The 11,752-nt window shown below is 40.5% G+C and overlaps 1 protein-coding gene across 2 annotated transcripts in view; it reads left to right on the forward strand.

Annotated features, from left to right (window-relative positions):
* Positions 1-6,006, forward strand: part of LOC120301371 (nuclear receptor ROR-beta-like) — a 55,942-nt gene extending 49,936 nt beyond the window's left edge. For both annotated transcript variants that reach the window (XM_039328513.1, XM_039328514.1), the window contains exons 9-10: positions 1,852-1,964; positions 3,706-6,006. In XM_039328513.1, coding sequence (XP_039184447.1) covers positions 1,852-1,964; positions 3,706-3,867 — 275 coding nt within the window. In that variant the 3' untranslated portion in view covers positions 3,868-6,006. The remainder of the gene's footprint in view (positions 1-1,851; positions 1,965-3,705) is intronic.
* The last annotated feature ends 5,746 nt before the right edge of the window (positions 6,007-11,752 follow it).

Raw genomic sequence — 11,752 nt, forward strand, 5'->3', positions numbered from 1 at the left:
AGGATTCTCCAGGTAGATAGCTTAGACTTTACATGTCTGGGACCAATTCTCATTAGTTCCCGTCCCATGGCCAGTAGCAGAGGATTGTGGGAGTTGAAGTCTAAAGCATTTGGAAAGTACTAGCTTATTCTGGGAGTTTATTGTGACTGGCAATAGATCTTCAGCATCTCCAATGGAGGGACAACTGGAACCTGCAAATGCTAGAGGGAACACCTGGAATTTCCCATATGCCCATCAGGCTTCCTGCCACCTAACTATGTCTCTTCAGGTAAGAAATAGAACATGATTGTAGAGCAGAGATGGGAAATACTGTAGCCTGTAGAACAGAGGTGTGTAGTATTGTGGTCTGTAGGTATGGATAGTACTATAGACCAGACCTGGGCATTTTATGTATTGTGGGCCACATATGGCCAGTTCCAGTCTGGCCCGCTGTGTTGGTGGTGAGTGTGGGGCATTGGGGCAGGAGAGGGTGAGTGGAGGATAGGGTGATGGCAATATTGGGGGCAGGACAACGGTGGCCCTCCAAAACAGGCCCAGTTTCTCAGGTGGCCTCGTGGGAAAATTAATTGCCACCCCTGCTACAGAGTATAGAACAGAGATGGTAATAGATAATGTTAGACTGTCACTCCCATAATCCTTATCATTGCCCTGGTGGCGCAGTGGTTAGAATGTAGTATTGCAGGCAAGCTCTGATCACAGCCTGGAGTTTGATCCTGACAGAGCTCAAGATTGACTCAGCCTTCCATCCTTCCTAGGTCAGTAAAATGAGGACCCAGATTGTTGGGGGCAATAGGCTGACATCGTAAACTGTCCAGAGAATGCTGTAAAGCACTATGGGGCAGTATATAAGTTTAAGTGTTATTGCTACTGCTATTGACATTGCTTCTAGGCCTGCTGGGAGACAAAGAACATTAGAAGACCAGTTATTGCCCACTCCTTCTGTAGAATTATGGTTGCAAACATAGAAAGCGCCTTCTGAATCCATGTTGCATACAGTTGGCTTCTCTTGACTAGAAGTGGCTCTTGAGGGTCTCGGGCACTGAGGATGCGCTTCCATAAATCCTTTGCACATGGATACTGTCAAGCATTGCTCTGAAGGGTGGTTGTTCTTGGTATCAGTGGTAGAGTTTGCAGCAAAGAAAGGTTTGATTAGACTAAAATACAACACAGAGTTTGTTGGGCCTAAATGTATGGTCCGCTTGTCTGGTAAATCTTTCCAGCCAGATTCTTCGAGATTTATTAGAATCAACAACTAAAATTCTAGTTCATGTGAAGGCCATCAGGTAGGGTAACGTTTCTTGTGGGCGTTAATACATTGTCTGCCTTATTGACTTCCTCTGCAACACGTTTCTCACAATTGTACACTTATACTCTCTCGCAAACACATATCCACAGAGTCTGGGCTTAAACATTGGTTTTAACTATGATTTTTTCCCTGAATAAGCCACAATGGTTGGATGTCCACGTCCCCATAAGCCATAAATCCAGTGGTGGGGTTCAGATATGTGAACAACCGGTTGTCTGTGTTGATGCCACTTCCGGAAGTCCATTCTGGGTTTGGGCAACAAAAAATCAGCTATCAATTAGCTGCCGAACTGGTGCGAACTAGCTGAATCCCACCACTGCATAAATCATGTTTCTACAAACCACACTGGATTAAAGCTAGGCATAAAATAAACAGATCACATTATGCCTTAGTGCCCTTTATGAACTTTGTGAACCTCACCACATACACACGCATGCTTTCTAGAGAATAGCTGTTAACGACTGGAAATAACAAAAAGCAAGTGTTGTTTTCTTCCTGCAATTTTGCAATTCTAAGAAATTCCAACATGTGCTATCCTTTCTCAGATCGGCCTTGGCTCTCTGAGTCCAAAAAGATACAAAAACTCCAGGATAAAGTCTACACGGCTCTCCAGCACGAGATTCAAAAGAAAAATACGAACGAAGACAGGCTCTCCAAGGTAAATACAACATTTTAAAGAATTAAATGGGAGAGACACTGACTAATACACAAGAGAAATATATTGATACACCTTAGGGCTAAGTCCAAGGTTTCCAAATATTCAATAGCCATTAATGAGAAAATAAATTAAACAAAGGGAGCTCAGAACAACCCTGTTTGGTTTGAATAGGCCAAAGGCTGGCCTACTCTGGAGCCCAGGGAAACGAGGAATAGATGGAATGGATGGGGTATCCTTCGAGGCAGACAGGGGTGTCTGCAGGAAGGGTAAATAAGTCAAGATGGTGGCCACAACAACGCAATCAGAATCTTGTCCCTTTTTATATGAGTTGACACATTATGTGGCTGGATTACATGGTTTTGTCCATCAGTTTGACTTAGAAAAGGCCGTCTCCTTCAATTAACCCTTTAAAGACTGAGGTGTTTCATTAGTCCTTTTTCAGCATGCAATAAAGAGCGCTTTACAGGTAGTCCTTGAGGTGGTCCTTGAGATACTGTAATGGAGCTTGCCCATTATGGTCATAAGTGGTGATACGATTAAGTGAGAAGGCCTCATTTAACAACCTCCACCCCCTTCTCTCTCTAATGTGGCTGTTAAATGAATATGTGGAAGATTAAGCAGAGCACAGAGTTGGGGAGGCCCTTGGAGACCGCATCAAGGCATCAAAATGGAGTGGTTCAGCCTTTGGCTATGCAGCGGCCTCATGCAAGTAGACGCCATTTTGGCCTACCTGCAAGAAATTGTGGGTGCACTGAAAATGATGGCCGCTTCCAGGAGGCAGCCACATGTCCCAGGGAGACGTGGCCTAACCTCCTTCCCCAACATGAGGTCTGGATTTCTTCAAAAGTTAAGTGTGCCATGGCTGACCGGCATTTGGGGAGTAGGCCCAAGGCCTGTGGGGTCCTGAAGACACAAGATGGAGAGGAGGGGGGGAGCCCTGCAGCACCCTGCATTCAATCATAAAGGGCAAATGACTGCAAGAGCGAAATGAAGTGGGGTTGTAAATAGCTTGGAGGGGTCTATTATAATAGTCATTAAGTAACCCTTCATATCTCAGGGACTACTGCACAGGTAGTCCTCGATTTACAATCACAACTGGGATCAGAATTTCTATTGCTAAACAAAATGGTTGCTAAGTAAATCGTGCCTGATTTACAACCTTTTTTGCCATGGTTGTTAAGTGAATCACTGTATGTAAGTAAATCACATGGTTGTCAAGGAAATCCAACTTTCTCTATTGATTTTGTTGGAACCTGGTGGGAAGGATACAAATGGCCCAAGACATAGCAATTGTCTTAAATCCATGCTGGTTGCCCAGTGCCCAAATTTTGAGCGTGGGGATGCTACAGTGGGTTATAATTTCAAGCACTGTTTATTAGTCACTTTTGCAGTGTCATTGTAACTTTAGTCACTAAAAATGGTTGTACGTTGAGGACTATCTGTATTTTTTCCTTTATTTTGTATATGCAGCATATACAATTGGTCTCCTTCCTCTATTTCTACACAATTGGTCGATTTCACTGTGAACCCTGTAATCTAACCCCAGTTTTCCCCAACTGCATTCTGAGTTTCAGTGAGAATTTGATGGAGTTTCATGAGATGAAGGGAGGGAAACATTCAAAAACAGCCAAATTTCTATCATGGAGTTTTGTTTCTGAATCAGCAGCAGGAGTTCCAGATGTTGTTTTTTCAATTAACAGCCTCCAAGGTCCCTGCTCTAACCCATCTCCTTTTCCCACAGATGGTTGCCAAGCTCCCCTTGATGAAGACCATCTGCAGCCTTCACTTAGATAAGCTGGAACTTTTCCGCCTTGTCCATCCGGAGACGGCCAAAAATTTCCCTCCTCTCTACAAAGAAGTCTTCAATTCAGAGTTCCATTACAGCAGTCCTCAAGAGAGCTAAAGCAGAATTCACAGAGCAAAACTTTTATGGCTTCCGGAATGGGGAAAGCAGAATTGACTAACCCCTGTGGTTTATTTTAAATCAAGGATCAACCTGGCTTTCCTCCTCCTCAACCTCTTGCAGTTGATCTGTGGTGATCTGCAGTCACTGTTGAATGTAATTGCACCTTTTTAAAGATCCAGCAGACTTTGGGCATACTGGTGAAATGAATGTGAAATGACATTCGGTAGAGAATATCCCACATTAATGCTGTTGTTAAGAATTCCTATCCTTTCCTCAAAAGCATGTTTCAGCAGAACACGTTTCTCTGCCCTGGCATGCGAATACATCCACCCAAACTCATGAGACTTACAGCCAGCTGATGCCCAACCCAAAAAATGCCACTTTAAGCCCAGCCATGTGGATAAGTATGTATATTTTTGCTGATTTCTGCTTTTCCCTGGCATGGTTTGAAGGATAGGACGCTGGACGTACAGAAGGAAAACCAGATCTTGTGGACTTGTTCAACGTGAGGATGGAAATCTGTGGGAAGAGAAAGAGACACAAACACACACATACACAGAGATTACACTCCTGCCAGATAATGGGACAGAGCTGGTGGTGGGGAGAAGGATATGTGGGGAGAAAAGAACTTTTAATTTAATTGTGTTTCCGACTCTCGGGGGCAGCTGGAGGGCTGGACCCTCTAAGAGAAAAAAAGGAAGTGTAAAGTTCATAGCAAACCAGGATGTATTTCTCATCAACAAATACTGCTGCTATCAAAGTAACTGGAAAAGCATCAGGTTAAAGAAAAACACTGATGGCCTCTGGATGACATTGGACTTTAGTGGCCATTATCCTCAGTGATTGGCCTGGCTGGGGAGGATGGATGCTGGAGTTAACCATACCTGGCTGCCAAGCTACATGACGAATGATCCAATTGCTTCTAAAGCAGTGTTTTTTTCAAACTTGGCAAGTTTTAAAATGTCTGGACTTCAACTCCCAGAATTCCCCAGCATATCTTAATCTCCCAAGTTCAAAAAATGCTGTTCTGTAGCAGTCTCTGCCAAGACTGCTTCTACATCATGTTTGTTCTTTCTCCATATTATAAACCCTTTGGGAGCCCAAGAAAGTTTCATTCAATGTTTCATTCATGTGGAAGAGTCCATTAGAAGAAGACCTTGGTTGGTATCGGTTCACCACATGAATGATGAACAGGCCTATAGCTAAATGTAGAGGCCTTTCCTTCGGGCCTGCGCAATACTGTAGAATCAACCAGATGATAAAAAGACCCACCCAATAGCTCACATTTGCAGGGTAATTATTTTTATCCTGCTCAAACTCAGCGGCACCTCCAACACCAGCTTAAATGGCATGGCTGCTTTCTTCAAACTAATGGCAAACCTTTAATGGTTGAACCTAATGGTTGAACCTTTCGGATGCTGCTAGAAGCCAAAACTAATAGTCCTGAGAGAACCACAATTGGGACCAGGATTTTTGTTTCTAAGCAAGGTGGTTGTCAACTGAATCGTGCCCAATTTTGCAACCATTTTTGTCATGGTTGTTAAATGTCTCACTGCAGTTCAGTGAATCCAGCTTTCTCTATGGACTTCGTCGGAAACCAATTGGGAAGGTTGCAAATGGTGATCACGTGACCCAGGGCCAGTGCAACCGTCATGAATCCCATGCTGGTTGCCAAGTGCTCAAATTTTGATCACGTGACCATGGGACTGCTGTGATGATCTTAAGTGGGAGGACTGGTTATAAGTCTCTTTCAGTGCTATAACTTCAAATGATCACAAAACGAATGGTTTTAAGTCAAGGGCTATCTGTACCCTGTTGGTCCTGTTTGGTGGTGTTACCTGGCAGTGGTAGCTTTACAGTTTATGGAGGGCCATCAATTCCTAACTCCCTAAAGTAAGCAATGTCTTCTATCCTGGGATCAAGGAGAGAGTGGCATATGCCATTCCCGCAAGTCTCAGCTCTCTGAATGAGCTTGCCGGGTGTAACCTCAGCTACTTTCAGCCAGGCAAGGCAGGCAGGTAATCCTTGACTTACAACCACAATGGAGCCCAACATTTCCGTTGCTAAGCAAGACAGTTGTTAAGTGAGCTTTGCCCCATTTTACAACCTTTATTGCCACAGTTATTAAGTGGATCATTGTATTTCTTAAGTTAGTAAGACAGTTGTTTAGTGAATCTGGCTTCCCCGTTGACTTTGCTTGTCAGAAGGTCACAAAAGTTGATCACATGGACACTGCATCATAAATACGAATCAGTTGCCAAGCGTCTGAATTTTGATCACGGGACAACGGGGGATGGTCCAGGGGTGATGAATGTGGGAAATGGTCCTAAGTCCCTTTTTTAAGTGACACTAACTTTGAACGGTCACTAATCCTCACTACAAGTTGAGGATTACTTGTAATGGCTGCATTGCCCAGATGCTGTAAAATGGGAAATCTAGATGTTCAGAATTCCAGAAAATACTCCCATTTCCCCAGCCCTCTGAATTATTCATTCGATTCAGGATCTTGCCTTTTGCTTCTCTAGTTTTTACCCAAGGCTGAGATCAGTTCTACATTCCCTTGATTCCAAATTCGTTTCTCCTTTTAACTTCTCCATTTGCAGCACAACTTGATTTCTGGAGAATTCAGTATTGACCCCTAGCAACAAAGGGCTTTGCCTTTCAACGAAACAATTATTTCATTCGCTCTTCTTTTTTGTTAACTGGTGAGCTAAATGCTGGGAATCTTTAGACGCACAGGATATGAATCACCATTTGTACTTCTGTGGGTTGGGACAATGGGGTGAATGGGTTCTTGGAGGCATAAAGATGGGGGTCTGCAGCATTCTGGTGGTGGGTTAGGAGAAAAAATTTAACACTGACGTTTAGTCGTGTAGGTCAGTGTTTATCAGCCTTATCGACTTGAAGATGTGTGGACTTCAACTCCCAGAATTCTCCAGCCAGCATGTTTCACTGGTGACTTCTGAGAATTGAACTGTAGACATCTTCAAGTTGATAAGGTTGTGAAACACAGATGCATGTGGTAGACATGAATACCCTTATCTGGAACAGACAAAGCATCGTTTACTTCAATTTAGAGAAACGGGAAACACTTCAGGTTACAAGCAGGACAGATTCCCAATCCATGGTGACTTGACCTTTTGCATTGTACAGTAGGTTTGACTTTCCTATTAGTTGCAAAATGCACTTTTGTCATCTATTCTTGGGTCAAATGTTAGCTTTATTTTTTTTTTAAAGGAAAAAACGGTAACAGAATCATGGCCAGAAGTTATATTGAAGATATATTGAACAATCTGCGACCTAAATATATATACTTACTTTTTTTAAAAAGTATGCACTTTTCTCTTGACTTCAAAATGCCCCCAGTTACCATTTTTAAGAATATTCTCCAATTAGTTGGCATGTGTTTAGTTGTATTGTGCCAACATATCAACATGTCTCTATCCTATGGTGAGATTGGAGCTTTTATGGGGTTAAAATCCAGAGACATTTTTCATTTTTTTTCTGCTTTGTAGCAGTTGGTCTCAGCTCATTGGTCTATGGATTAAAATTCTCCAGCCAAAATGCACTGGGGCTTAAACATTAACCAGAAACAAATGTTGTATATTTTAGAGCCTATCAACAATAGGCAGGAATTGAGGCAAATTTTCCATCTTTGATGTAAGAAATTGATTTAATAATCATAGCTTTATCCAGGGAACTAGAAGACCTATGATTTGGGGTGCATTTCTTAAAGAACAAAAATTCAAGCCCCTTGTTCAAGTATAGTTGCTGAGCCTGACTACAAAAAACCATAATAACCAAAATTGTTTGAAACAAGCATAGATTTGTAGAATAGATAATCCCTTTTTTAGTTGCTAACCATCCAAAATCTGGAATTTAATTCTGAGCAATAAAAACGTGAGAGTTCTGGAGAGAATTACTGAGTGTGAAACTCAGCACCTCTGTACATACCTGTACATTTCTGGAATGTGATTCTTGGAGTAAATCTTCTCAAATTCTAGGAAGCAAAAATGTTTATTTTTCTAGCCCATGACTCACTGTGGACCTGAAAAATAGATTACAAGGAAAGAAAACTTAGTGGGCAACAGTTTTTCAGGAGTTTATAAAGATGACGTGAATTTCCAGGCCATACAATGAGGGATCATTCCTTCCTAAATGATGCTTTCTATATAGTTCTACATAAACACATGCATATATATCTATATAATTCTTTTTTTTTAAATGGAAGCTTAGATGTGCATTTTATCACCTCTAGAACCCTCACACTATGTATGAAGAGAAAAAAAGGTTGATTGGTATAAAGTATTTATACTTGTGAATATTGGTGCAAACAGAAAAATCCGTACATCTGCAGCCTGGTTTTTATGTTTTATGTTTTGAATGAAACATATGGTACCATAAGTGTGCAGTTATTAAACTGTATATGGATCTTCCCAATCTGATGTCCTGCAAAAATGTTGACTTCAGGGCCCATAGTCCTCAGCCATCAGGGCTTTTGGAGTGGGGAAGGATACATCACACACACAAACAAACACACACACAAAAGTACAGACAAGAAAATAATTTTAGAATTAGGGTGAAGAATAGCTTCTGTTTGCATTGAATGTTTTGTTGTGTAAAATGGTAATTTCTATTTTTTTAAAGGAAAAGAAGTCCTATACTTTCTATTAGGGGCCAATTTGCTTTGAAACATGAAAGCTTAAATGTTTATTTAAAAGCGGGGAGGGAGAGGGAAAAGTGCAGAAAAACAGGACTTTTTCATAAAACTTTAAAAAATGTTATGTATTTAAATAAAATGTTTCGATAAGATGTCTAGAAAGATAGATGTATACAGTATTACACAAGAACGTTCAAGTTGAGCAAAATAAAAATGTTTTACGGAGTGCAAAAATGGGATCGAGTGTTTTTCTTCCCCACTTCTTTTCCTTGTATTTTTTTTTAAAAAATAGCTACAAATAACTGCTCTTCAGTGTGTAGCATGAAACAATGATGAATTCATCACTGTATGAGCTGTAAAGTGCCATCAGTAATATGGTATTCACATATTGTGCTAAACCAGCTGTTTATTCAATTTTTATGCTGTCTATTTCACTGTTACAGCAACTCTGGGAAGTAGTTTGTTTCTCAACCTTGGTGACTTGAAGATATGTGGACTTCAACTCCCAGAAATCCCCAGCCAGTCATTTTGGGGACATTCTTGGACAGAAAGTATTTGCCTGCCTAGAGTTATTTTTGTTCTGTCCCACAGTAGGTGTGCAAGTTTAGCTCCACGGCCCTGTGTGACACCACCCCCACAAAGGAAGCCCATTATCTCTGGATAAAATGAAACTAGGAATGGAACTGATTTAGCTGTAAAACATAAGGTATTGCCTGCAAATAGTAGAATCTTAGGCTTGGCACCCTATTATTCCATCAGTGTGTCAACATTTCTAGTTAAGTGAGCAAAAATTGTAAAGCTACATTAAAAATTAATTAAAATTAGATTAGAATAGAATAGAATAGAATAGAATAGAATAGAATAGAATAGAATAGAATAGAATAGAATAGAATAGAATAGAATAGAGCTGGAAGGGACCTTGGAGGTCTTCTAGTCCAGCTCCCTGCTCAAGCAGAAGAACCTATACCATTTCAGACAAGTGACTGTCTAGCCCAGGGGTAGGCAACCTTGGCTCTTTTATGATTCGTGGACTTCAACTCCCAGAATTCCTAAACCAGCATGGCTCAGCTTGGAAACCTCCCTTTCTCAGCATGACTGGCTCAGGAATGATCTTATTTCACATGTACAATCGTTGCTGCATCCCCGTGTTCACATGATCGAAATTCAGACATTTGGCAGCTGGCATGTATTTATGATGGTTGCAATGTCTCGGAGTTATGTGATCCCCTTTTGTGAACTTCTGACAGGCAAAATTAATGGGGAAACCAGATTCACTTAACGACCATGTTTCTAACTTAACAATTATGATTCACTTAATATCTGCAGCAAGAAAGGTCATAAAAATTCACTTAACAACTGTTGCATAGCAACAGAAATGTTGGGCTCAGTTGTGGTTGTAAGTAGAGGACTACATGCACTATTTGATTTAATCAATTTATATAGCTTTGACAACTTACAATAAAATAGATATAACAAAAAAATAAGTAAATAAAAACACACAGCATCCAGAAATCATTTGAAAAACAGCCATTAACACAAACAGGAGACAAGCTCTGTCTGGTCTTCCAGGGGAGTGTGGAAAATCAGCCCCCCAGAAAAGGAAATATTAAAAGGGCAGAAAAATATATTTCCTCAAAGGATCTTAAAGAGGCAGGAAAGCATGCCCAGTTTTCTTAATAGCCCCAGGTCTTCCTTCCCCAAGCAGAAACCAGCTCTATAGAGATGCAGATGTAAATCCAGGGAGCTAGGAGATTAAGAAGACAAAGACCTAAAAACTACATACCCCATCCAAACTCTAAGAATCATTAGCCCCAGCACCAGGGAAGCAGTACATGACCTTTGGGTCATAATAGAATTAACCCATTACCATCAGAATACCAGAAAAGTACACTCAGATTCAGGTCAAAGTTCATGCCACAGAAACAACTCCAAACAAAGGCTCCAGAGGGTATAAAAACCCACTCCCTACCTGTGCTCAGCCCTTTTTTCCTCTTTCCTGTCAGAACCATCTTTCTGTCTGGCTCTCCTCTTCAATAAACTGAAACCTTCTTTCTAAAGCAGTCACCATGTTGTTTATCCCCAGCTTGGACTGAATCATGATGAAGACTTTTCTTCCGACAGGAGGTATGGTGAATTGAAGACCTCTCTGCAGAAGGACCCTAAATTCACAAACCCGATTATCTAATCACTTTCGGAAATTGCCTATTAATCATGGTAAAGTTATTAGAGACTCTCCAAATGGCAAATCTGAAATGTCTTCATTAGGTGAGGTTATCTTCAATAAAAGAAAAACTAATTACAAGCTTAAGAATTTAAAATATTTGAAATAAACAACAAAAAGCAAAATAAGATTTAGATTTATAACTGGATTAAGGGCTGGAACAAATCTGAAATATTGACTTCTACTATAAGATTTTGGAATTAACTATAAAAAATGAACAACTTCTTGTGGAAAACAGATTTTTCGCTATTCTGATTATTGCAAGTCATAATAAAAGAAACTGAACACTAGAGGGGACTAAAGATTTTAAGTAGACAGAGAAAAATCAGCCTGATGCATTTAATAAGGACACAAATGTTATAGCATCAGAAATATTAAAGGAGATCTTAGATGAATGGAACCAGAAACTATTGACTACAATATCAACACTGTCAGTAATTTAATGCCTCCAAAAAGGTGTAAGGTATCACCTTGGGAATTCTGACATTTTCCCGTCTTTTATTGTGTAGTATTCATGTATTTTACCCAGTTTCTATTTTATCTACTTTATCCAATTTTATTCAATTCTTCCCATTCTTCAGTTTTTAAGTCTTCATTTTTGAGGTTTCATGTGACTGTTAGGTTGTTCTCAGGGTTGCAGAAGAGGTAAGTTGTAATCAAATAAAACTTGATGTGTTTGATAGAAAACCAGTGTTAGAAATTATCAAGTGCTAGCCTGCAGCATATTTTTGGGCTTCTTGTTTCTTTATTGTTGAAAAGCAGAAGCTATCTACCACTCAGTTATCTTCCTTGGCGATTCTGAGGCCGGTTGCTGCGTTCCCAAATCTTTGGAGGTCACCAGATTTCACAGGATGTTTACAATAACAAGCTTTCCCATTTTCTCAAGAGAGGAGAAACATTCACACTAAACCCGTAATCGATGCTTTTTGCATGATTCTAACCAGTACAAAGTTTATGTTTTCCTTTTCTTGACGGATCCGTTAGCCTATCGCCCTTCGCCA

This window comes from Crotalus tigris, unplaced genomic scaffold, assembly GCF_016545835.1.
Source record: "Crotalus tigris isolate CLP2741 ecotype Arizona unplaced genomic scaffold, ASM1654583v1 scf7180000024379.1109085, whole genome shotgun sequence".
Taxonomy (NCBI): Eukaryota; Metazoa; Chordata; class Lepidosauria; order Squamata; family Viperidae; genus Crotalus; species Crotalus tigris.